This window comes from Anomaloglossus baeobatrachus, chromosome 9 (genome assembly GCF_048569485.1).
Source record: "Anomaloglossus baeobatrachus isolate aAnoBae1 chromosome 9, aAnoBae1.hap1, whole genome shotgun sequence".
NCBI classification, from domain to species: domain Eukaryota; kingdom Metazoa; phylum Chordata; class Amphibia; order Anura; family Aromobatidae; genus Anomaloglossus; species Anomaloglossus baeobatrachus.
This window is the reverse complement of record NC_134361.1, coordinates 47,292,105-47,318,280: the sequence shown is the minus strand read 5'-3', so window position 1 is coordinate 47,318,280 and position 26,176 is coordinate 47,292,105. Positions and strand designations below refer to the sequence as shown.

The 26,176-nt window shown below is 53.8% G+C and overlaps 1 protein-coding gene across 1 annotated transcript in view; it reads right to left on the bottom strand.

Moving 5' to 3' along the window:
* Positions 1 to 26,176, bottom strand: part of CLPTM1 (CLPTM1 regulator of GABA type A receptor forward trafficking) — a 114,843-nt gene that overhangs the window by 56,285 nt on the left and 32,382 nt on the right. Inside the window, exon 4 of the mRNA XM_075323674.1 lies at positions 21,193 to 21,351. Within this exon, the coding sequence (XP_075179789.1) occupies positions 21,193 to 21,351 (159 nt within the window). The remainder of the gene's footprint in view (positions 1 to 21,192; positions 21,352 to 26,176) is intronic.

Sequence of the window (26,176 nt, the reverse complement as noted above, 5' to 3'; positions counted from 1 at the left end):
ATGAAACTCCATGCCAAGATACGTTAGTGAATGGGTCGTGACAGGTTTGACTTAGAGAAGTTGATGATCCACCCGAACGTCTGGAGAGTCTCCAGCGCAACATTCAGTCTGAGTTGGCATGCCTCTTGAGAGGGTGCCTGAACAAGTAGATCGTCCAAGTAAGGGATCACAGAGTGTCCCTGTGAGCGCAAGACTGCTACCACTGCCGCCATGACCTTGGTGAACACCCGTGAGGCTGTCGCCAGACCGAATGGCAGAGCTACGAACTGAAGATGGTCGCTCTGTAGCAATCGGCACATGGAGATAAGCATCTTTGATGTCTATTGATGCTAGGAAATTTCCTTGAGACATTGAGGCAATGACGGAGCGGAGGGTATCATCCGGAACCGCCTGGCCTCCACGTGCTTGTTGAGCAGTTTTAGGTCCAGAACGGAACAGAAAGAGCCATCCTTTTTTGGCACCACAACCAGATTGGAGGAAAACCGTGTCTTGTTCCTGAAGAGGAACAGGGATTACCACTCCTTCTGCCTGCAGAAGAGCATCGGCTCGGTGGGGAGGTGGGGACGTTCTGAAGAATCGAGTCGGAGGACGAGAACAGAACTCTGTCCTGTGCACGTGGGCACACTGTCCCTCACCCACCGGTCTGTGACCTGTGGCAGCTAAATGTCGCCAAAGGCGAGCGAGTCTGCCATCAACCGCGGATGCGGAGAGATGAGAGAGCTGAGAGTCATGAGGAGACCGCCTTGATAGCGGTTCCTCCGGCTGCCTTCCTTGGGCGTGATTGAGCCCGGCCGGAAGCTGAGCCCCTCTGAGGCTTTTCAGCCCTTTTGGACGAGGACAATTGGGACCTGCCCGAGCCTGGGAAGGACCGAAACCTCGACTGTCCTTCCAGGACAGCATTAATAGGGTAAGTCGCAATGCAGACATTGCGAGGTTACGGACGCCCCTGCGGCACAGATGTACATGTGCTCAAGACCAGCTGCGCAAGAACAGCTGAAAAGCTTAGGGTGCCCATACGGCTGTGAATGCCGGAGCAACCGACACGCCGATAGCCTCATAGACAGATTTCAACCAGAGTCCATCTGTCTGTCAATGGCATCTTTAAGTGAAGTCCCATCTCCTACTGCAACTATGGCTCTAGCCGCAAGCCTGGAGATTGGAGAATCCACCTTTGGACCCTGGGTCCAGCGCTTTACCACGTCAGGGGGGAAGGGATAACGTGTATCCTTAATACGTTTGGAGAAAACGCTTCTCTGGGAAGCGTGGTGTTCCTGGACTGCTTCTCTGAAGTCAGCGTGGCCAGAACAATACTCAATATACGTTTGAGCTACTGAAATGGGACTTCTCCTGCTGTGAAGCTGACTCCTCCGCTGGGGGAGCTGAGGGAGAACGATCCAACATTCCATTGATGGACGCTATAGGATCATCCCTTATGGCGTCACCATCCGGTGTATCCGGATTGAGAGCGGTGTCAGGATCAAAGTCCTGATGAGCTACGTCTGCCTCATCATACAGAGAGTCTTCCTGGGACCCCCCCGGAGCACAGATTTTATTCCAAATGAGGGTGGCCAGGGAGCAATGATCCAGATTGCCCATGGCCTGTCCGGACTGCAAGTCTCTATCCCATTGCAACTCCGTCCCTGTCCTTGGACAGGGTTGAGAGGTGGTTCCTTTGGCCACGTCAAGTAGAGACCCCGGCTGACCAAGTGCTACAGGGGAGCATTGCACACAATGGGGTTCAGTGCCGTGGAACAGTATCACATGCAGTAAAAACAGCAACGAAAGCCTGTGTTGCTTATATGCTGCTGCCGACTAGCCATCTAGGAGTATAGAGCCAAGAATGGCGACCGTACAGTGCAATGTATAGCATACAAGCATAAAGTACAAATGAACACTGCAGCACATGTAATACAAGCAGCATAGAAAGCCTGTGCCTTGGCACCCCTGCTTTTCTGCTGCTGTAGACTAGCCATCTAGGGGAATATCGCCCAGAATAGCGACCATACAGTGCAATGTATAGCATACAAGCATAAGTACAAATGAACACTGCAACACCTGCAATACAAGCAGCATAGAAAAAAACCTGTGCCTCAGCACCCTTGCTTTTCTGCTGCTGTAGTCTAGCCATTCTATGGCGAATATAGCCAAGACTAGCGACCGTACAGTGGAGTGTATAGCATACAAGCATAAATACACATGAACACTTCAGTACGTGCAATACAAGCAGCATAGAAAGCCTGTGCCTTAGCACCCCTGCTTTCCTGCTGCTGATGTGTCGCCATCTAAGAGGGCATATAGCCAAAAATAGCGACCTATGCAGTGTAAGCATAAAATACAAATGGACAAATGCGGTATTTAGTGTCAGCACTTCAGGTGCCGCTTACCGCCCGCCTATAAGCGGGTGTGTGGTCGCCCTAGTCCTGTGCCTGGTTGCCCAGAGTCCGTTCTCTCAGCTCGGACTGCAGTAATGGCCGCCGGCGTCCTTCTCCAGCTCGTGTGAGTAGGGGCGGGCCGTGGGCGTGCCCCAAGTCAGAGCGGGAATCCGGCGTCCCACAGTGTCCAGTGAGAGGGCTGGAGCATGTAAATAAGGCTCCAGCCCTCGGCGCTGCTGATTGTACAGCGTCTCTCCCCTACCCTGATTGACAGGGTGGGGGCGGGAACGAAGCGGAGCTAGGCCGCAAAAGCCGGGGACTGGATTTATAAGCGCCGCCGCCGTAAAAGCGCGGTCGGCGCTAAGTCCCCGGCGCACTACAAGTCCCAGCCGCGCCGCCGCTCCCGGAGCGTCCGGCGCGGTAGTTCCCAATACATAAAGTCACTCAGCTAGGCTGCAGTGACTGTAACCCTTTACTGTCCCCGGCGCACTAGCACACCCAGCAAGTCTGGAGTGTGCTGTGCCTGAGTGTACGGGGACACAGAGTACCTGAATGGTGCAGGGCCATGTCCCTGAACGGTACCCAGCTCCGTATCCAGCAGGTTCAATGGGTCTGTGGATGGAGCCCGGCCTCAGGGCTTTGGGGCCGGTAAGATCCCACTTCCTCAGAGCCCCTCAGGGGGATGGGAAAGGAAAACAGCATGTGGGCTCCAGCCTCCGTACCAGCAATAGGTACCTCAACCTTACAACCCACAAGCGGGGTGAGAAGGGAGCATGCTGGGGACCCTATATGGGCCCTCTTTTCTTCCATCCGATACAGTCAGCAGCTACTGCTGACTAAACAGTGGAGCTATGCGTGGATGTCTGACCTCCTTCGCACAAAGCAGAAAACTGGTGAGCCAGTGATCCCACTGGGGGTGTATAGCCAGAAGGGGAGGGGCCTTACACTTTTTAGTGTAATGCTTTGTGTGGCCTCCGGAGGCAGTAGCTATACACCCAATCGTCTGGGTCTCCCAATGGAGCGCCGAAGAAATTCTCTTTTTCTTCATCGTTCCTTATGGGAGACCCAGACCATGGGACGTCTCAAAGCAGTCCATGGGTGGGAAATAAACAGAAAACTGAGAAGTAGGCGGAACCTAACTTCACAAATGGGCGACAGCCGCCTGAAGGATGCGTCTGCCCAAGCTCGCATCTACCGAAGCATGAGCATGCACTTGGTAGTGCTTCGAAAAGGTATGCAGGCTAGACCAAGTGGCAGCCTGACAGACCTGCTGAGCCGTAGCCTGGTGCCTGAAAGCCGAAGAGACACCGACAGCTCTGGTCGAGTGCGCCCTAATCCCCGGCGGGGGAGACACCTGAGTACATTGGTAGGCATCGGATATGGCCGACCTAATCCAATGAGCTAGGGTCGGTTTAGAAGCCGAGAGACCCTTGCGCTGACCTGTGGTCAGCATAAAAAGAGAGGTGCACCGCCTAAGAGCAGCGGTGCGTGACACATAGATCCGGAGCGCCCGCACCAAATCTAAAGTATGCAACGCTTTCTCAAAGCGATGCACAGGGGCCGGACAAAGGGAAGGCAATGAAATGTCCTGGTTAAGGTGGAAAGGAGACACCACCTTAGGGAGAAAGTCCGGAGTCGGACGGAGAACCACCTTGTCTTGGTGAAAAACCAAAAAGGGTGACTCCGAAGAGAGCGCAGCCAAATCAGAGACTCTCCTGAGAGAGGTTATGGCCACCAGAAAGAAGGGAATTTTGTTTACTTACCGTAAATTCCTTTTCTTCTAGCTCTAATTGGGAGACCCAGACAATTGGGTGTATAGGCTATGCCTCCGGAGGCCGCACAAAGTATTACACTCAAAAGTGTTAAGCCCCTCCCCTTCTGCCTATACACTCCCCGTGCTCCCACGGGCTCCTCAGTTTTGGTGCAAAAGCAAGAAGGAGGAAAAAGAATTATAAACTGGTTTAAAGTAACTTCAATCCGAAGGAATATCGGAGAACTGAAACCATTCAACATGAACAAACATGTGTACACAAAAAAACAGGGGCGGGTGCTGGGTCTCCCAATTAGAGCTAGAAGAAAAGGAATTTACGGTAAGTAAACAAAATTCCCTTCTTCTTTGTCGCTCTATTGGGAGACCCAGACAATTGGGACGTCCAAAAGCAGTCCCTGGGTGGGTAAAATAATACCTCGTAAGAGAGCCGTAAAACGGCCTCTTCCTACAGGTGGGCAACCGCCGCCTGAAGGACTCGTCTACCTAGGCTGGCATCCGCCGAAGCATAGGTATGCACCTGATAGTGCTTCGTGAAAGTGTGCAGGCTCGACCAGGTAGCCGCCTGACACACCTGCTGAGCCGTAGCCTGGTGTCTCAAAGCCCAGGACGCGCCCACGGCTCTGGTAGAATGGGCCTTCAGCCCTGAGGGAACCGGAAGCCCAGCCGAACGGTAAGCTTCGATAATTGGCTCCTTGATCCACCGAGCCAGGGTTGATTTGGAAGCCTGTGACCCTTTACGCTGGCCAGCGACAAGGACAAAGAGTGCATCCGAGCGGCGCAGGGGCGCCGTATGAGAAATGTAGAGTCTGAGTGCTCTCACCAGATCTAACAAGTGCAAATCCTTTTCACATTGGTGAACTGGATGAGGACAAAAAGAAGGTAAGGAGATATCCTGATTGAGATGAAAGGGGGATACCACCTTAGGGAGAAATTCCGGAACCGGACGCAGAACCACCTTGTCCTGGTGAAACACCAGGAAAGGGGCTTTGCATGACAGCGCTGCTAGCTCAGACACTCTCCTAAGTGAAGTGACTGCAACTAGGAAAACCACTTTCTGCGAAAGGCGTGAGAGAGAAATATCCCTCATTGGCTCGAATGGTGGTTTCTGAAGAACCGTCAGCACCCTGTTCAGATCCCAGGGTTCTAACGGCCGCTTGTATGGAGGGACGATGTGACAAACCCCCTGCAGGAACGTGCGTACCTGTGGAAGTCTGGCTAGGCGCTTCTGGAAAAACACAGAGAGCGCCAAGACTTGTCCCTTAAGGGAGCCGAGCGACAAACCCTTTTCCAGTCCAGATTGAAGGAAGGACAGAAAAGTGGGCAAGGCAAAAGGCCAGGGAGAAATACCCTGAGCAGAGCACCACGACAGGAAAATTTTCCACGTCCTGTGGTAGATCTTGGCGGACGTTGGTTTCCTAGCTTGTCTCATAGTGGCAATGACGTCTTGAGATAACCCTGAAGACGCTAGGATCCAGCACTCAATGGCCAAACAGTCAGGTTGAGGGCCGCAGAATTCAGATGGAAAAACGGCCCTTGAGATAGCAAGTCTGGTCGGTCTGGTAGTGCCCACGGTTGGCCGACCGTGAGATGCCACAGATCCGTGTACCACGACCGCCTCGGCCAGTCTGGAGCGACGAGGATGACGCGGCTGCAGTCGGCCCTGATCTTGCGTAACACTCTGGGCAACAGTGCCAGCGGAGGAAACACATAAGGGAGCTGAAACTGCGACCAATCCTGAACTAAGGTGTCTGCCGCCAGAGCTCTGGGATCTTGAGACCGTGCCATGAACGCTGGTACCTTGTTGTTGTGCCGGGACGCCATGAGATCGACGTCCGGCACCCCCCAGCGGCAACAGATCTCCTGAAACACGTCCGGGTGAAGGGACCATTCCCCTGCGTCCATGCCCTGGCGACTGAGATAATCTGCTTCCCAGTTTTCCACGCCTGGAATGTGAACTGCGGAGATGGTGGAGGCCGTGGCTTCCACCCACAGTAGAATCCGCCGGACTTCCTGGAAGGCTTGCCGACTGCGTGTGCCGCCTTGGTGGTTGATTGGAATTGTCTGACTGAATTCTGATCTGCTTGCCTTCCAGCCACTGCTGAAACGCTTTCAGGGCAAGATACACTGCCCGTATTTCCGGAACATTGATCTGAAGCGAGGACTCTTGCTGGGTCCACGTACCCAGAGCCCTGTGGTGGAGAAAAACCGCTCCCCACCCTGACAGACTCGCGTCCGTCGTGACCACCTCCCAGGATGGGGGTAGGAAGGATTTCCCTTTCGATAATGAAGTGGGAAGAAGCCACCACCGAAGGGAAGCTTTGGTCGCCTGCGAGAGGGAGACGTTCCTGTCGAGGGACGTCGGCTTCCTGTCCCATTTGCGAAGGATGTCCCATTGAAGAGGACGCAGGTGAAACTGCGCGAAAGGAACTGCCTCCATTGCTGCCACCATCTTCCCCAGGAAGTGCATGAGGCGTCTCAAGGTGTGTGACCGACCTTGAAGGCGAGATTGTACCCCTGTCTGTAGTGACCGCTGCTTGATCAGCGGAAGCTTCACTATCGCTGAGAGGGTATGAAACTCCATGCCAAGGTATGTCAGCGATTGGGCCGGTGTCAGATTTCACTTTGGAAAATTGATGATCCACCCGAAACTCTGGAGAGTCTCCAGGGTAGCGTCGAGGCTGTGTTGGCATGCCTCTAGAGAGGGTGCCTTGATCAACAGATCGTCCAAGTACGGGATCACCGAGTGACCCTGAGAGTGGAGGACCGCTACTACAGTAGCCATAACCTTGGTGAAAACCCGTGGGGCTGTTGCCAGGCCGAACGGCAGTGCCACGAACTGCAGGTGTTCGTTCCCTATGGCGAAGCGCAAGAAGCGCTGGTGCTCTGGAGCAATCGGTACGTGGAGATAAGCATCCTTGATATCGATCGATGCAAGGAAATCTCCCTGGGACATTGAGGCGATGACGGAGCGGAGGGATTCCATCCGGAACCGCCTGGTCTTTACGTGTTTGTTGAGAAGTTTCAGGTCCAGGACAGGTCGAAAAGACCCGTCCTTCTTTGGGACCACAAACAAGTTGGAGTAAAAACCGTGGCCCTGTTGCTGAAGAGGAACAGGGACCACCACTCCTTCTGCCTTCAGAATGCCCAGCGCCTGCAGAAGAGCCTCGGCTCGTTCGGGAGGCGGGGATGACCTGAAGAATCGAGTCGGGGGACGAGAGGTGAACTCTATCTTGTAACCGTGAGACAGAATGTCTCTCACCCAGCGGTCTTTTATTCGTGGCAGCCAGGTGTCGCAAAAGCGGGAGAGCCTGCCACCGACCGAGGATGCGGAATGAGGAGGTCGAAAGTCATGAGGAAGCCGCTTTGTTAGCTGCCCCTCCGGTGGTCTTTTTAGGACGTGACTTAGACCGCCATGCATCAGAGTTCCTTAGCTCTTTCTGAGGCCTTTTGGACGAGGAGAATTGGGACCTGCCCGCGCCCCGAAAGGACCGAAACCTCGACTGCCCTCTCCTCTTTTGGGGTATGTTCGGTTTGGGCTGGGGTAAGGATGTATCCTTTCCCTTGGATTGTTTGATGATTTCATCCAAACGCTCGCCAAACAATCTGTCGCCAGAAATTGGCAAACTGGTTAAGCGCTTTTTGGAAGCAGAATCTGCCTTCCATTCCCGTAGCCACAAGGCCCTGCGGAGTACCACCGAATTGGCGGCTGCCACCGCCGTACGGCTCGCAGAGTCCAGGACAGCATTAATAGCGTAAGACGCAAATGCCGAGGTCTGAGTGGTAATGGACGCCACTTGTGGCGCGGAGGCGTGACCCAGAAAGAGCGGGAACTGGTGCCTGCACTGTGCACAGTGAGGGGAGTGGAGTATGCAAAGCATGCTCCAGCCCTCAGTGCTGCTCGTTCTGTGCAGCGTCCCGCCCTTCCCCTGCCTGTCAGGGCTGAGGGCGGGAGGAAAAGGAAACTAGGCCGCAAAAAGCCGGGGACTCTAGTAATAAACGCGGCCGCCGTAAAAGCGCGACCGGCGTGGAAGTCCCCGGCGCACTACAAGTCCCAGCCGCGCCGCAGTGTTTCCAAGGCAGCGGCGGTCAATGCGGCAGTCCCTATACATTCTGGAGATTGGAGGATCCACTTTGGGACACTGACTCCAACCTTTAACCACGTCAGGTGGAAAGGGATAACGTGTATCCTTAAGGCGCTTAGAAAAACGCTTATCTGGACAAGCATGGTGATTCTGGACTGCCTCTCTGAAATCGGAGTGGTCCAGAAACATACTCCCGAGGAGCTGACAGGAATGCGTCCTGAGGAGAGGAGGGACAAAGCAAAAAACTGAGGAGCCCGTGGGAGCACGGGGAGTGTATAGGCAGAAGGGGAGGGGCTTAACACTTTTGAGTGTAATACTTTGTGCGGCCTCCGGAGGCATAGCCTATACACCCAATTGTCTGGGTCTCCCAATAGAGCGACAAAGAAAACCACTTTCTGTGAAAGTCGAAACAAAGAAACCTCCCTAAGAGGCTCAAAGGGGGTTTCTGTAAGGCCGTGAGGACCAGATTAAGGTCCCAGGGATCCAAGGTCCGCCGATAAGGAGGAATGATGTGAGATGCGCCCTGCATGAAGGTGCGCACCTGGGCCAGTCGGGCGATACACCGCTGGAACAACACTGACAGAGCAGAGACCTGTCCCTTGAGGGAATTGAGGGATAGTCCTAGCTGCAGACCGGACTGTAGAAAGGACAGGATGGTCGGCAAGGAAAAAGGCCAAGGAGCATGGCCGGAAGAGCGACACCAGGACAGGAAAATTCTCCAAGTCCTGTGGTAAATCCTGGCCGAGGAAGACTTCCGAGCCTGAGTCATAGTGAAGATGACCTCGGAAGGAATGCCTGAAGCCGTCAGGATCCAGGACTCAAGAGCCACACCGTCAATCTGAGAGCCGCAGAATTCTGGCGGAAAAACGGACCTTGTGAGAGAAGGTCTGGGCGGTCCGGGAGATGCCACGGCACCTCTACGGACAGACGGAGCAGGTCTGGGTACCAAGCTCGCCTGGGCCAGTCTGGAGCAATGATTATGACCCGACGGCCCTCCATTCTGATCTTGCGCAGGACTCTGGGCAAGAGAGCTAGAGGGGGAAACACGTAGGCCAGACGGAACTGGGACCAATCCTGAACCAGCGCGTCCGCTGCCAAGGCCTGAGGATCGTGGGAGCGAGCCACGTAAACCGGGACCTTGTTGTTGTGCCGGGATGCCATGAGATCCACTTCCGGAGTGCCCCACTTGCGGCAGATTGACCGGAACACTGCCGGATGCAGGGCCCACTCGCCGTTGTCCACGGTTTGACGGCTGAGATAATCTGCCTCCCAGTTTTCTACGCCTGGGATGTGGACTGCGGATATGGTGGACTTGGAGTCCTCCGTCCACTGAAGGATACGTTGAACCTCCAACATTGCTAGGCGGCTGCGAGTCCCGCCCTGGTGACTGATGTAGGCAACTGCTGTCGCGTTGTCTGACTGGACTCGAATGTGCTTGCCCGCCAACAGGTGGTGAAAGGCTACGAGAGCTAGGAGCACAGCTCTGATTTCCAGCACATTGATCGAGAGGGCTGATTCGGACGGAGTCCAAGTGCCCTGTGCTCGGTGGTGGAGAAACACTGCTCCCCAGCCGGATAGACTGGCATCCGTGGTGAGAATCACCCAAGACGGGATCAGAAAGGAGCGTCCCTGGGATAGAGAGTGGGGCCGAAGCCACCACTGAAGAGAGCTCCTGGTCTGTGGCGACAGAGCCACTAGCCTGTGCAAGGAAGAGGTCCGCTTGTCCCAACAGCGGAGAATGTCCAGCTGCAGGGGACGCAGATGGAACTGGGCAAAGGGAACCGCTTCCATTGACGCCACCATCTGACCCAGCACCTGCATGAGGTGCCTGATGGAATGACGGCGGGGCTCAACAGAGAGCGCACCGCCAGATGAAGGGACTGCTGTTTGATTAAGGGCAGCTTCACAAGTGCCGGCAGAGTCTCGAATTGCATCCCTAGGTACGTAAGTTTCTGGGTCGGGGTCAGAGTGGACTTGGGCAGATTGACAAGCCACCCGAATTAAACAAGCGTGGCGAGAGTGAGCGAGACACTCCGCTGACAGTCTGCACTGGATGAAGCCTTGACTAGAAGGTCGTCCAGGTAAGGAATCACTGCCAACCCCTGGAGGTGCAGAACCGCAACCACTGCTGCCATGACCTTGGTGAATACTCGAGGGGCCGTGGCTAACCCGAAGGGGAGAGCCACGAATTGGAAATGTTCCTCTCCGATTGCAAAACGTAGCCAACGCTGGTGTGAAACTGCAATTGGCACATGCAAATAGGCACCTCTGATGTCGATGGATGCCAGAAAATCTCCTTGGGTCATTGAGGCAATGACTGATCGCAGAGATTCCATGAGAAAGTGCCGCACCTGAACATGCTTGTTGAGAAGCTTGAGATCCAGGATGGGCCGGAAGGAACCGTCCTTCTTGGGGACTAGGAAGAGATTTGAGTAGAAACCTCTGAACCGTTCCCGGGCGGGAACCGGTACAACTACTCCGTTGGCCTGCAAGGATGCCACGGCCTGAGAGAAGGCGGCGGCTTTGGAGCAGGGGGGAGTGGACAGAAAAAATCTGTTTGGCGGGCTGGAAGAGAATTCTATCCTGTAGCCGTTGGAGATGATATCCCGCACCCACTGATCGGAGACGTGTTGAAACTACACGTCGCCAAAGTGGGAGAGCCTGCCACCGACCAAGGATGTTGCTGGCGCGGCCAGATAGTCAAGAGGAGGCTGCCTTAGTGGCAGCGGCTCCTCCGTTCTTCTGAGGACGCGGCTTCGTGCGCCAGCTGGGTTTTCGATCCTTGGCTGAGTTAGTGGACGAGGCTGAGGGCTTAGAGGATGACCAGTTAAAGGAACGAAAGGAACGAAACCTCGACTGGTTCCTGCCCTGGACAGGTTTCCTGGTTTTAGTTTGTGGCAAGGAAGTACTCTTCCCGCCAGTAGCTTCCTTAATAATTTCATCCAGTTGTTCACCGAACAGCCGGGACCCAGCAAAAGGGAGCCCAGCAAGGTACTTCTTGGAAGAAGCGTCTGCTTTCCACTCTCGAAGCCACAAGATCCTGCGGATCGCGAGGGAATTTGCGGAAGCCACCGCCGTGCGGTGAGAAGCCTCCAGAATGGCAGACATAGCATAGGATGAAAAAGCCGAAGCCTGGGAAGTTAAGGCAACCAGTTCGGGCATAGAGTCCCTGGTGAGGGAATGTATCTCCGCCAGAGAAGCAGAGACTGCCTTAAGAGCCCACACTGCTGCAAAAGACGGGGAGAACGAGGCCCCTGCCGCTTCATATACAGATTTGGCCAGAAGGTCAACCTGGCGGTCAGTGGAATCCTTAAGTGAGGTGCCATCCGCCACAGACACAACTGTCCGGGCTGAGATTCTAGACACCGGAGGATCTACCTTTGGTGAATGAGCCCACTCCTTGACCACCTCTGGTGGAAAAGGAAAACGGTCATCAGAACTACGCTTTGGAAAGCGTTTGTCAGGACAGGCCCTGGGTTTGGTCACAGTGGCCTGAAAACTGGAGTGGTTAAAGAACATACTCCTTGCTCTCTTAGGTGAGGTAAACTGGTGTTTTTCTACCAGAGAAGCTTGTTCCTCTGACACTGGTGGATTGAGGTCCAGTACGGAATTAATGGACGCAATCAAATCACTAACATCTGCATCACCTTCGGTTAGATCAATGGGGTACATAGAGGTAGCGTCTGAGCCCACAGTAAAGGCATCCTCCTCGCCCTGCGATTCAGCTCGTGAATCAGAGCCGTGGGACGAGGAAGGAGAAGAGTCCCTGCGTCTCCGTTTAGGAGGACGGGGTCTGGGAACAGATGAAAAATCCTCTGTGAGCTCTGCAGAGCGAGTCGGAGCAGCAGAGGCGCCCTGAGAAGGGGGCTGATGCATGGTCAGCAGAGTCCGGGACAGCTGTCCCATGGAGTCGGCAAAGGACTGGGAAATAGCTTTAGAAAACGATGCTACCCAAGCCGGGGGTTCAGCCACCGGGGCTGGAGCAGCCGGAGGGACCCCTGGGGAGACTCCAGGCTGAGGCACCACCATGTTAGAGCAGGCATCACAATGTGGATATGTGCTCGGTTCAGGCAGTATGAGCTTACATGCAGTGCATATAGAGTAAAGCCTTGCAGCCTTGCTCCTAGTGACAGACATGCTGCTGAGGTGGAGGCTCTGCAGTAAAGAACACACTCCTTCAGAATGACCCCCAGAGAGTGTATAAGAAAGTCCACAACCAGAGGTTGTGGCTTACCAGACCGTTTTGTGTGCCCTCCGGATTCCCAGCTTGGACCCCCAGACAGATTGCAGAGCTGCAGCAGCCAGCGCCGATCAGTGTGTGAACGCTGATAAAATGGCGCCGGAGTGAGGAGGGGGGGCGGGGTTTAATCCAAGAGCGGGAACCGGAGGGCCAAGGAGAAATACAGGGGAGGGAAACATCTCCTCAGAGAGGAGTGTCCTCCCCTGTGCTGAACGGCCGGTGGGCAGCGCCGCACTGTCCCCCTGCATGACTGACATGCAGGGGCAGTGAAAACGAAAGTAGGCCGCAGCCGAAGCCGGGGCCTAAATTTTTCCATGCGGCCGACGAGCAGGCACCCTCGGCGCGGTTCTCAGGAAAAAAACAGAGAACCGGCCGGAAATTACAGCAAAGTTAAATAACACACTCTCCCCACAATAAATGTACAAGGGACCCCTCAATAACGTCTCAATACTTAGCTTGTGAGACGCAGGGCCAGGTCCCTGAGGGATGAGCGCTCCGTCCGGCAGGGTCCTGAAAGGGCTGCGGATGGAGACCGGTGTCCTGAAAAGCAGTGAGAACCGTGATGGCTCCCACTTCAAGCCAGAGCCCGAGGGATGGTGAAGGAGCGCAGCATGTAAGGCTCCAGCCTTGTAAAATCAACCTTAACAGCACCGCCGACACAGTGGGGTGAGAAGGGACATGCCGGGAGTCCAGGTTGGACCCGCTTTTCTTCCAACTCTTTAAAATCAAAAATCAAAAGAGAATGCATGTGTGTGTGACCTCCTGAACACAAAGCATTGAACTGGCTAGATTTGGTCATCCAGGGGGTGTATATGCTCAGAGGGAGGAGCTACACTTTTTAGTGTAGTACTTTGGGTGTCCTCCGGAGGCAGAAGCTATACACCCATGGTCTGGGTCTCCCATAAGGAACGATGAAGAAATGTAGATGTAGTTACATAATTATCTGTCTGTCTATGTAGCCATCGCATAGACCCATAATATAATTCTAAGCTGTATAAGTCATGAAGGAGTTAACCAAAGATAATAAAGCCAGAATGTGAAGCTGCAAAAGTGTTATCAGTAATGTTCACACAGAAAGAATGTACAAGAAACAAACTGCGCTGTAAGAAATTAAGGGATAAAAGTACTCCCTGTTTAGCTTCAAGGCCGAAGTAGCTTTTCTGTATAATTGGGTGTCTTGCAATACACGAGTTCAGTTGATGACGCTAGCTCAAGGAGAAAGCATGTCTGTGTGTTTATTGTCTAATACATTGATATATCGGCACTGATATACAGCTAATACGGCACCGTCTCTGCATATCCCAAACGACAACTCCATTAGCAGTCTTCACCCAAATTCCTCCCTTGACAGTATGTAGCCAAGAAACTGGAGAATTAGGCTGGGGCTACATGACGGCGAGTGTTGTGTGACAGCAAGCCCCAGAAAAGTTGCGCAACCAAGAACATTTGCACAATTTTTCTGTGACTATGTTAGAGCTGTGATTTTGCGGGGTTAAAAAACAAACAAAAAAAAAACTGAATTGCAAACAAGTTACACTGAAATAAGATTTTTGTTTTTTCTGCCACCTAATTTATTTTTCTGATGACTGAGCTGCGAGGGAAGGCTCGCGTTTTTCAGAATGAGCCGACGTCTTCATAAGGCTACAAAAAATCTGCAAATTGTTTTTGCAGCTTTCAATGTACAAGTTACCGTATTTTCCAGGTTATAAAACGCACTTTTTTCCCTGCAAGCTGGGGGTAAACTGGGGGTGCGACTTTTAATCCGGATATGGCTTACCGAGGCAGTGGCGCTGGGCCAGCGATACTGAGGGCTTGGAGGAAGGGGGTGTCACTGCAATGGAGTAGCTCAGGAGGGTCCGCGATACTGCAGACTAAGGGGGTGTCATGACCGCGGCAGGCACAATGGACTTCAAGAAAATGGCGGCGGACAATCTGCGCAGGCGCCGCTTCAGCGGCCATTTTCTTGACGTCCATTGGGTCAACCGCCGGCGATTCAAAAGGAGTCTGCAGATCAATGGCACCAGCCGCCGTGACACCCCCGAGCCCGCAGTATCACTGACCCTCCTGAGCCTCTTCTGAGCCCGCAGCATTGCTGACCCTGCCTCCTTTGACCCTACTGAGCTGCTCCACCACCGCCGCTCCCCTCCGGTGAGCTAATAAAAGATGCACTAGGATTATAAGACGAACCCTCATTTCTTCGGCGCTCCATTGGGAGACCCAGACGATTGGGTGTATAGCTACTGCCTCCGGAGGCCACACAAAGCATTACACTAAAAAGTGTAAGGCCCCTCCCCTTCTGGCTATACACCCCCCGTGAGATCACGGCTGCTCAGTTTTCAAGCTTTGTGCGAAGGAGGTCAGACATCCACGCATAGCTCCACTGTTTAGTCAGCAGTAGCTGCTGACTATATCGGATGGAAGAAAAGAGGGCCCATATGGGGCCCCCAGCATGCTCCCTTCTCACCCCACTTGCGGTTTGTTAAGGTTGAGGTACCCATTGCGGGTACGGAGGCTGGAGCCCACATGCTGCTTTCCTTCCCCATCCCCCTGAGGGGCTCTGTGGAAGTGGGATCTTACCGGCCCCCAAACCCTGAGGCCGGGCTCCATCCACAGACCCAGAGACCCTGCTGGAGGAGCTGAGTACCGTCAGGGACAAGGCCCTGCAACAGTCAGGTACTCTGTGTCCCCGCACAGACAAGCCACGCACACTCCAGACTTGCTGGGTGTGCTAGTGCGCCGGGGACAGTAGTGCTGCGCGCTGGGGTTAGAGTCACTGCAGCTTAGCTGAGTGACTTTATGTGTTGGGAACTACTGCGCCGGCCGCTCCGGGAGCGGCGGCGTGGCTGGGACTTGTAGTGCGCCGGGGACTTAGCGCCGACCGTGCTTTTACGACGGCGGCGCTTATAAATCTAGTCCCCGGCTTTTGCGGCCTAGCTCCGCTTCGTTCCCGCCCCCACCCTGTCAATCAGGGAAAGGGAGAGACGCTGTTCTATAGTCAGCGCCGAGGGCTGGAGTCTTATTTACATACTCCAGCCCTTTCACTGGGCACAGTGGGGACGCAAGTTTCCCGCTCTTGGTCTGAACACGCCCAGGGCCTGCCCCTCTCCACAGGACGCCGGCAGCCATTCCTGCATGCAGTCTGGCTGGAGAACGGACATAGGCTCTGGGGGACCCAGACAGGGGATTCTGGCGACCACACACCCGCGTTTATGCGGGCGGTAAGCTGCACATAAGTGCTGGCCCCACTAGTGCCACAATGTTATTTGGTGTACTTTTTCCCTGTACCAAATATATATATATTGCACTGTACGGTCGCTTCTTGGCTTATACCCTATATTGCTCTGAGGAGACAACAACATGTCATCCGCAAAACGCAAGGGTGCCAAGGCACAGGCTGTACGCGCTACTTGTGCCGCATGTGGGGCTGATCTACCGGCAGGTTCCAATGACCCCCATTGTGTGCAATGTTCAATCCCTGTGCCACTTCGTCAGCCGGAGTCTATGGTAGTAGTGGCCCAGGCAGAGACGCCTGTGAACCCTGCCCCGGTGACGGGGACAGAATTTGCAGTTTTTGCTGATAAGATGTCTGTGACTATGTCAAAAATCCTGGAGACCTTGCAGTCCAGGCCAGTTACTCAGACCATGGACACTGCTGTGTCTATGCTCCCCGGTCCCCCTCAGTTGGAACTAATCCGTACTTCAAGGGGGTCCCAGGCATCACAGGCTGAAGGCTCTGACTCGGATGACAGTCCCAGGCAGCCTAAGCGAGCTCGCTGGGAAAGACCCTCGACGTCATCACACTGGTCAGGGTCTCAGCGAGAGGAGTCTCTGTATGATAAGACAGAGGTGGGTGATCAGGAGTCTAATCCTGACACCGCTCTCAATTTAGATACCCCTGATGGTGACGCTATGGTAAATGACCTTATAGCGGCCATCAATAGACTGTTGGATATTTCTCCCCCAGCCCCTTCAACAGAGGAGGCAGCTGCCCAGCAGGAGAAGTTCCATTTCCGGTATCCCAAGCGTAAATTGAGTACTTTTCTGGACCACTCTGACTTCAGAGAATCAGTCCAGAAACACCATGCTTATCCAGACAAGCGTTTCTCCAAACGTCTTAAGGATACACGTTATCCCTTTCCCCCTGACGTGGTCAAACGCTGGACCCAGTGTCCAAAGGTGGATCCCCCAATATCCAGGCTTGCGGCTAGATCCATAGTTGCAGTGGAGGATGGGGCTTCACTTAAAGATGCCAATGACAGACAGATGGACCTTTGGTTGAAATCTGTCTATGAAGCTATCGGCGCGTCGTTTGCTCCAGCATTCGCAGCCGTGTGGGCACTCCAAGCTATTTCCGCTGGTCTGGCACAGGTGGACTCTATCATACGTCCAGCAGTGCCGCAAGTGGCGTCCTTAACTACGCAAATGTCTGCGTTTGCGACCTACGCTATCAATGCGGTACTGGACTCTACGAGCCGTACCTCAATGGCGTCCGCCAACTCTGTGGTTTTGCGCAGAGCCTTGTGGTTAAAGGAATGGAAAGCAGATTCTGCTTCCAAGAAATGTTTAACCAGCTTGCCACTATCTGGAGACAGACTGTTTGGTGAGCAATTGGCTGAAATCATTAAACAGTCCAAGGGTAAGGACTCCTCCTTACCCCAGCCCAGATCAAGCAAACCCCAACAGAGGAAGTGGCAGTCGAGGTTTCGGTCCTTTCGAGGCTCGGGCAAGCCCCATTTCTCCTCGTCCAAAGGGACTCAGAAAGAGCAAAGGAGCGCTGATTCCTGGCGGGCTCACTCGCGCCCCAAGAAAGCAACCGGAGGAACCGCTTCCAAGCCGGCTGCCTCATGACTTTCGGCCTCCTCTCTCCGCATCCTCGGTCGGTGGCAGGCTCTCCCGCTTTTCCGACATTTGGCTGCCACAGGTCAAGGACCGGTGGGTCACAGACATTTTGTCTCACGGGTACAGGATAGAGTTCAGTTCTCGTCCTCCGCCTCGGTTCTTCAGAACTTCCCCACATTCCGACCGAGCAGATGCCCTTCTGCAGGCGGTGGGCTCTCTAAGAGCAGAAGGAGTGGTGATCCCTGTTCCTCTTCAGGAACAAGGGCAAGGTTTTTACTCCAATCTCTTTGTGGTGCCAAAAAAGGACGGCTCATTCCGTCCTGTTCTGGACCTAAAACTGCTCAACAAGCATGTGAAAACCAGGCGGTTCCGGATGGAATCCCTCCGCTCCGTCATTGCCTCAATGTCTCAAGGAGATTTCCTGGCATCAATAGACATCAAAGATGCTTATCTCCACGTGCCGATTGCTACCGAGCACCAACGTTTTCTACGTTTCGTGATAGGAGACGACCATCTTCAGTTCGTAGCTCTGCCATTTGGTCTGGCGACAGCCCCACGGGTTTTCACCAAAGTCATGGCGGCAGTGGTAGCAGTCTTGCACTCTCAGGGACACTCGGTGATCCCTTACTTGGACGATCTGCTTGTCAAAGCACCCTCTCAAGAGGCATGCCAACTCAGCCTGAATGTGGCGCTGGAGACTCTCCAGACTTTCGGGTGGATCATCAACTTTTCAAAGTCAAATCTGTCACCGACTCAATCACTAACGTATCTTGGCATGGAGTTTCATACTCTCTCAGCGATAGTGAAGCTTCCGCTGGACAAGCAGCGGTCACTACAGATAGGGGTGCAGTCTCTCCTTCATGGTCAGTCGCACCCCTTAAGGCGCCTCATGCACTTCCTAGGGAAGATGGTGGCAGCAATGGAGGCAGTCCCGTTTGCGCAGTTTCATCTGCGCCCACTTCAATGGGACATTCTCCGCCAATGGGACGGGAAGTCAACTTCCCTGGACAGGAAAGTCTCCCTTTCCCAGACGGCCAAGGACTCTCTGCAATGGTGGCTTCTTCCCACCTCATTATCACAGGGAAGATCATTCCTGCCCCCATCCTGGGCAGTGGTCACGACAGACGCGAGTCTGTCAGGGTGGGGAGCAGTTTTTCTCCACCACAGGGCTCAGGGGACGTGGACTCAGCAGGAGTCCACCCTTCAGATCAATGTCCTGGAAATCAGGGCAGTGTATCTTGCCCTACTAGCCTTCCAGCAGTGGCTGGAAGGAAAGCAGATCCGAATTCAGTCGGACAACTCCACAGCGGTGGCATACATCAACCACCAAGGAGGGACACGCAGTCGACAAGCCTTCCAGGAAGTCCGGCGGATTCTGATGTGGGTGGAGGACAGAGCATCCACCATATCCGCGGTTCACATCCCGGGCGTAGAAAACTGGGAAGCAGACTTCCTCAGTCGCCAGGGTATGGACGCAGGGGAATGGTCCCTTCACCCGGACGTGTTTCAGGAAATCTGTCGCCGCTGGGGGGTGCCGGACGTCGACCTAATGGCGTCTCGGCACAACAACAAGGTCCCGGCCTTCATGGCGCGGTCTCGCGATCAAAGAGCTCTGGCGGCAGACGCCTTAGTCCAAGATTGGTCGCAGTTCCGGCTCCCTTATGTGTTTCCACCTCTGGCACTCTTGCCCAGAGTGCTACGCAAGATCAGATCCGATTGCAGCCGCGTCATACTCGTCGCTCCAGACTGGCCGAGAAGGTCGTGGTACCCGGATCTGTGGCATCTCACGGTCGGCCGACCGTGGACACTACCAGACCGAGCAGACTTACTGTCCCAAGGGCCGTTTTTCCATCAGAATTCTGCGGCCCTGAACCTGACTGTGTGGCCATTGAGTCCTGGATCCTAGCGTCTTCAGGATTATCTCAAGAGGTCGTTGCCACCATGAGACAGGCTAGGAAGTCCACTTCTGCTAAGATCTACCACAGAACGTGGAGGATTTTCTTATCCTGGTGCTCTGCACAAGGGGTATCCCCCTGGCCATTCGCGCTACCTACTTTTCTTTCCTTCCTGCAATCTGGGTTGGAAAAGGGCTTGTCGCTCGGCTCCCTTAAAGGGCAAGTCTCGGCACTATCCGTGTTTTTTCAGAAGCGTCTAGCACGACTTTCTCAGGTGCGCACGTTCCTGCAGGGGGTTTGTCATATCGTCCCTCCGTACAGACGGCCGTTAGATCCATGGGATCTAAACAGGGTACTAGTTGCTCTCCAGAAGCCGCCCTTCGAGCCTCTGAGGGATGTTTCACTTTCTCGGCTCTCACAGAAAGTGGCTTTTCTGGTAGCGGTCACGTCTCTTCGGAGAGTGTCTGAGCTAGCAGCGCTGTCATCCAAGGCTCCCTTCCTGGTGTTCCACCAGGACAAGGTAGTGCTGCGCCCCATTCAGGAGTTTCTCCCTAAGGTGGTATCCTCGTTTCATCTTAATCAGGATATTTCCTTACCTTCCTTTTATCCTTATCCAGTTCATGGGTATGAAAAGGATTTGCATTTGCTAGATCTGGTGAGAGCACTCAGAATCTACATTTCCCGCACGGCGCCCCTCCGCCGCTCGGATGCACTCTTTGTCCTTGTCGCTGGTAAGCGCAAAGGGTCGCAGGCTTCCAAAGCCACCCTGGCTCGATGGATCAAAGAACCAATTCTTGAAGCCTACCGTTCTGCTGGGCTTCCGGTTCCATCGGGGCTGAAGGCCCACTCAACCAGAGCCGTGGGTGCGTCCTGGGCATTACGACACCAGGCTACGGCTCAACAGGTGTGTCAGGCAGCTACCTGGTCGAGTCTGCACACTTTCACCAAACATTATCAGGTGCATACCTATGCTTCGGCGGACGCCAGCCTAGGTAGAAGAGTCCTGCAGGCGGCAGTTGCCTCCCCGTAGGGGAGGGCTGTCTTGCAGCTCTAACATGAGGTATTTCTTTACCCACCCAGGGACTGCTTTTGGACGTCCCAATCGTCTGGGTCTCCCAATGGAGCGCCGAAGAAGAAGGGAATTTTGTTACTTACCGTAAATTCCTTTTCTTCTAGCTCCTATTGGGAGACCCAGCACCCGCCCTGTTGTCCTTCGGGATTTTTGGTTGTTTTCGGGTACACATGTTGTTCATGTTGAACGGTTTTCAGTTCTCCGATGTTACTTCGGAGTGAATTTGTTTAAACCAGTTATTGGCTTTCCTCCTTCTTGCTTTAGCACTAAAACTGAGCAGCCGTGATCTCACGGGGGGTGTATAGCCAGAAGGGGAGGGGCCTTACACTTTTTAGTGTAATGCTTTGTGTGGCCTCCGGAGGCAGTAGCTATACACCCAATCGTCTGGGTCTCCCAATAGGAGCTAGAAGAAAAGGAATTTACGGTAAGTAACAAAATTCCCTTCTTTTACAGCAATAATATTTTTTTTCCTATCTTCCTGCTCTAAAGATTTTCTTTTTTGTTTTTTTTATTCAAAATATATAGTTATTTTTTCCATTTTTTGTTTTAGTCTAACATGAACATAGCCCGGTCACTCATAGTACAGTGCGGTGGATTATGCATCCGATTAGTTTCTGGCAGGGTAGTGGTCCTGGTTAGGTCCCTGGCTGCCATTACAAAATATTGGCACCCCATGATTGCTTCACAAGGTGGCTGATGGGGATTAAAGCTGAGCAGCAATACCAGATGAACCGGCCATTATTTGTGGAATATGCAGCCACCATGTGTTTCTAATCTCACAAATCCCCCTTAAGAATGTAACTACTTGAAGGAAGGGGGGGGGGGGACACACAAACAAATCAGCAACAGAAATTTAGCAAGGAATCTAGGAAGCTTTTTTATTTGCTGACAGCAGCCCCTCACTCCAAGAAAGCCCCTTACCTCAGGAATACTAATTTCAGAGTACTGATCGTAGCAGCCGTCTCCATTTTCACCGCTGCTCCAGTCCCCGTAAACCAAATCTCGCTGCTCCCAGAAGAGAGCCGTGGAGGAATTAAACTCTGTGAAATGTTCGCTCTCTGAAAGGAACACATAGAGGTCCTGCAGGGAAGAAAAAAAAACAAAAAAAAAAAATGGATCATAAATGGAGAACTACAGATGAGAACGCTGCCAAAGACAGAACCGACCAGCTACATAGTGTAAGGCCACGTGCCCACGGGACTACATACCTGCAGATATATCCGCAGGGTTCCCGCAGCGGCTCCCCGGAATCTGCAGCTATCCATTGCTCCGGGATTCCAGCAAAATATCTGCGGGAAACCTGCGGACATTCTGTGCGACTTACCAGCGGAAGTCCTGGCCTCTATCTCCATAGTGGAAGATCGGGAATTCCACAGGTATTTCCACAGGAATAATTGACATGCAGTTACGTGCGGCTGCGAGACAGCCGCAGAAAATTGCGCAGCCGCATATACCGCAGCATGGACACACACTCCCCATGTCCCATAGGATAACATGGAGAGTGACTGTAGTTGCTAAAACCTGCGGATTTATCTAGAAAGAAGGGAATTTTGTTTACTTACCGTAAATTCCTTTTCTTCTAGCTCCTATTGGGAGACCCAGACAATTGGGTGTATAACTTCTGCCTCCGGAGGCCACATAAAGTATTACATTTTAAAAAGTGTAACCCCTCCCCTCTGCCTATACACCCTCCCGTGGATCACGGGCTCCTCAGTTTTGGTGCAAAAGCAGGAAGGAGAAAACTTATAAATTGGTCTAGGGTAAATTCAATCCGAAGGATGTTCGGAGAACTGAAGATCATGAACCAAAAGAACAATTCAACATGAACAACAATGTGTACACCAAAGAAAAACCAGCCCGAAGGGAACAGGGGCGGGTGCTGGGTCTCCCAATAGGAGCTAGAAGAAAAGGAATTTACGGTAAGTAAACAAAATTCCCTTCTTCTTTGTCGCTCCATTGGGAGACCCAGACAATTGGGACGTCCAAGAGCAGTCCCTGGGTGGGTAAAAGAATACCTCAATAAAAAGAGCCGAAAAACGGCCCCCTCTTACAGGTGGGCAACCGCCGCCTGAAGGACTCGCCTACCTAGACTGGCATCTGCCGAAGCATAGGTATGCACTTGATAGTGTTTCGTGAAAGTGTGCAGACTAGACCACGTAGCTGCCTGACACACCTGCTGAGCCGTAGCCCGGTGCCGCAATGCCCAGGACGCACCCACGGCTCTGGTAGAATGGGCTTTCAGCCCTGAAGGAAGCGGAAGCCCAGAAGAACGGTAGGCTTCGAGAATCTGTTCCTTGATCCACCGAGCCAAGGTTGACTTGGAAGCCTGCGAGCCCTTACGCTGGCCAGCGACAAGGACAAAGAGCGCATCTGAACGACGCAGGGGCGCGGTGCGAGACACGTAGAACCGGAGTGCTCTCACTAGATCCAAAGAGTGCAAATCCTTTTCACACTGGTGAATTGGATTAGGGCAAAATGAAGGCAAGGAGATATCCTGATTGAGATGAAAAGGGGATACCACCTCAGGGAGAAATTCCGGGACCGGACGCAGAACCACCTTATCCTGGTGAAACACCAGGAAGGGGGCTTTGCATGACAGCGCTGCGAGCTCAGACACTCTCCGAAGTGATGTGACTGCCACTAGGAAGGCCACCTTCTGCGAAAGACGTGATAGAGAGACATCCCGCAGCGGCTCGAAAGGTGGTTTCTGAAGAGCCGTTAGAACCCTGTTAAGATCCCAGGGTTCCAGCGGACGCTTGTAAGGTGGGACTATGTGGCAAACTCCCTGCAGGAACGTGCGGACCTGCGGAAGCCTGGCTAGACGCTTTTGAAAAAACACGGAGAGCGCCGATACTTGGCCCTTGAGAGAGCCGAGTGACAAACCCTTGTCTATTCCAGATTGAAGGAATGAAAGAAAAGTGGGTAAGGCAAACGGCCATGGAGGAAAACCGTTATTAGCGCACCAGGATAGGAAGATTTGCCAAGACCTGTAATAGATCTTGGCGGACGTAGGCATCCTGGCCTGTCTCATGGTGGCAATGACATCCTGAGATAACCCTGAAGACGCTAGGAGCCAGGACTCAATGGCCACACAGTCAGGTTGAGGGCCACAGAATTCAGATGGAAAAACGGGCCTTGTGACAGCAAGTCTGGGCGGTCTGGAAGCGCCCACGGTTGTCCCACCGTGAGATGCCACAGATCCGGGTACCACGACCGCCTCGGCCAGTCTGGAGCGACGAGAATGGCGCGACGGCAGTCGGACCTGATCTTGCGTAACACTCTGGGCAGCATCGCCAGAGGAGGAAACACATAAGGCAGTCGAAACTGCGACCAATCCTGGACTAACGCGTCCGCCGCCAGAGCTCTGTGATCCTGAGACCGTGCCATGAATGCCGGGACCTTGTTGTTGTGCCGTGACGCCATGAGATCGACGTCCGGCGTTCCCCAGCGGCGACAGATCTCTCGAAACACGTCTGGGTGCAGAGACCATTCCCCCGCGTCCATGCCCTGACGATTGAGAAAATCTGCTTCCCAGTTTTCTACGCCCGGGATGTGAACTGCGGAGATGGTGGAGGCTGTGGCTTCCACCCACTGCAGAATCCGTCGGACTTCCTGGAAGGCTAGACGACTGCGAGTGCCGCCTTGGTGGTTGATGTAGGCGACGGCAGTGGCGTTGTCCGACTGGATACGGATCTGCCTGCCCTCCAGCCACCGATGAAAAGCCAATAGGGCTAGATACACTGCCCTTATCTCCAGAACATTGATCTGAAGGGAGGACTCTGTCGGAGTCCAGGTTCCCTGAGCCCTGTGGTGGAGAAAAACCGCTCCCCAACCTGACAGGCTCGCGTCCGTGGTGACCACTGCCCAGGTTGGGGGTAGGAAGGATTTTCCCTGCGACAGAGATTTGGGAAGGAGCCACCACTGAAGTGACGTCTTGGTTGCAAGGGAAAGAGAGACGTTCCTGTCGAGGGAAGCCGCACTCCTGTCCCATTTGCGGAGAATGTCCCATTGGAGTGGCCGAAGATGGAATTGCTCGAACGGGACTGCCTCTATAGCTGCCACCATCTTCCCCAGGAAGTGCATGAGGCGCCTTAAGGGGTGTGACTGACTCCGAAGAAGGGATTGCACCCCTGCCTGCAGAGAAAGCCGTTTGTCGCTCGGAAGCTTGACTAACGCTTGCTGGGTATGAAACTCCATCCCAAGGTACGTCAGTGATTGGGTCGGTGTCAACTTGGATTTCGGGAAGTTGATGATCCACCCGAACCGCTGGAGAGTCGCCAGTGCGACGGATAGACTTTGTTGACACACCACCCGAGACGGGGCCCTGACTAGGAGATCGTCCAAGTAGGGAATCACCGAGTGGCCCTGAGAATGCAGGACCGCCACAACGGATGCCATGACTTTGGTGAAAACCCGTGGGGCTGTCGCCAAGCCGAAAGGCAATGCCACGAACTGAAGGTGTTCGTCCCCGATGGCGAAACGCAGGAAACGTTGATGTTCGGGTGCGATCGGTACATGGAGATAAGCATCCTTGATGTCGATTGATGCTAGGAAGTCTCCTTGTGACATCGAGGCGATGACCGAGCGGAGAGATTCCATCCGAAACCGTCTGGTTCTCACATGTCTGTTGAGTAGCTCGAGGTCCAGAACGGGACGGAATGACTCGTCCTTTTTTGGCACCACGAACAAGTTGGAGTAAAATCCGCAACCACGTTCCTGAAGGGGAACGGGGATCACAACTCCTTCCATCTTTAGAGCGGCCACTGCCTGAAAAAGTGCGTCGGCCTGAGCGGGGGGCGGAGAGGTTCTGAAGAAACGAGCCGCAGGACGAGAGCTGAACTCTATCCTGTAACCATGAGACAGAATGTCTCTCACCCATCGGTCTTGAACATGTGGCCACCAGGCGTCGCCAAAGCGGGAGAGCCTGCCACCGACCGAGGATGCGGCCAGGGGAGGCCGAGAGTCATGAGGAAGCAGTCTTGGAGGCAGTGCCTCCTGCGGCCTTTTGCGGGCGTGATTTGGATCGCCACGCATAGGAGTTCCTCTGGCCTTTCTCCGGCCTGTTGGATGAAGAGGATTGGGATTTGGCGGAGGGACGAAAGGACCGAAATCTCGATTGAACCTTTCTCTGTTGAGGTCTCTTAGGTTTGGCCTGGGGTAAGGAGGAATCCTTTCCTTTGGATTCCTTAATAATCTCATCCAATCGTTCGCCAAACAAACGGTCGCCAGAAAACGGCAAACCGGTTAAGAACCTCTTGGAAGCAGAGTCTGCCTTCGATTCGCGCAGCCACATGGCCCTGCGGACTGCCACGGAGTTAGCAGATGCTACCGCCGTACGGCTAGCGGAGTCCAGGACGACGTTCATGGCGTAGGACGAAAAGGCTGACGCCTGAGAGGTCAAAGACGCAACTTGCGGAGCAGAATTACGTGTGACAGCATTAATCTCAGTCAGACAAGCCGAGATTGCTTGGAGTGCCCACACGGCTGCAAAGGCCGGGGCAAAAGACGCGCCCGTGGCCTCATAGATGGACTTCACCAGGAGCTCTGTCTGGCTGTCAGTGGCATCCTTCAGGGATGAGCCATCTGCAACAGACACCATGGACCTAGCCGCCAATCTGGAGACTAGAGGATCCACCTTGGGACAGTGAGCCCAACCCTTAACGACTTCAGATGGGAAGGGGTAACGCGTGTCAGTGAGGCGTTTAGCAAAGCGCTTGTCCGGGACCGCTCTGGGATTCTGGTCAGCGTCCCTGAAGTTAGAGTGATCAAAAAACGTATTGCGCGTACGTTTGGGGAACCGAAACTGGTGTTTCTCCTGCCGAGAGGAAGTCGGGGAAGAGTCCCAGCAAGCCCGCTTAGCGACTGCGGTCCGGGCAGGAGTCCTCCGCCTGAGACCGAGGGGCCA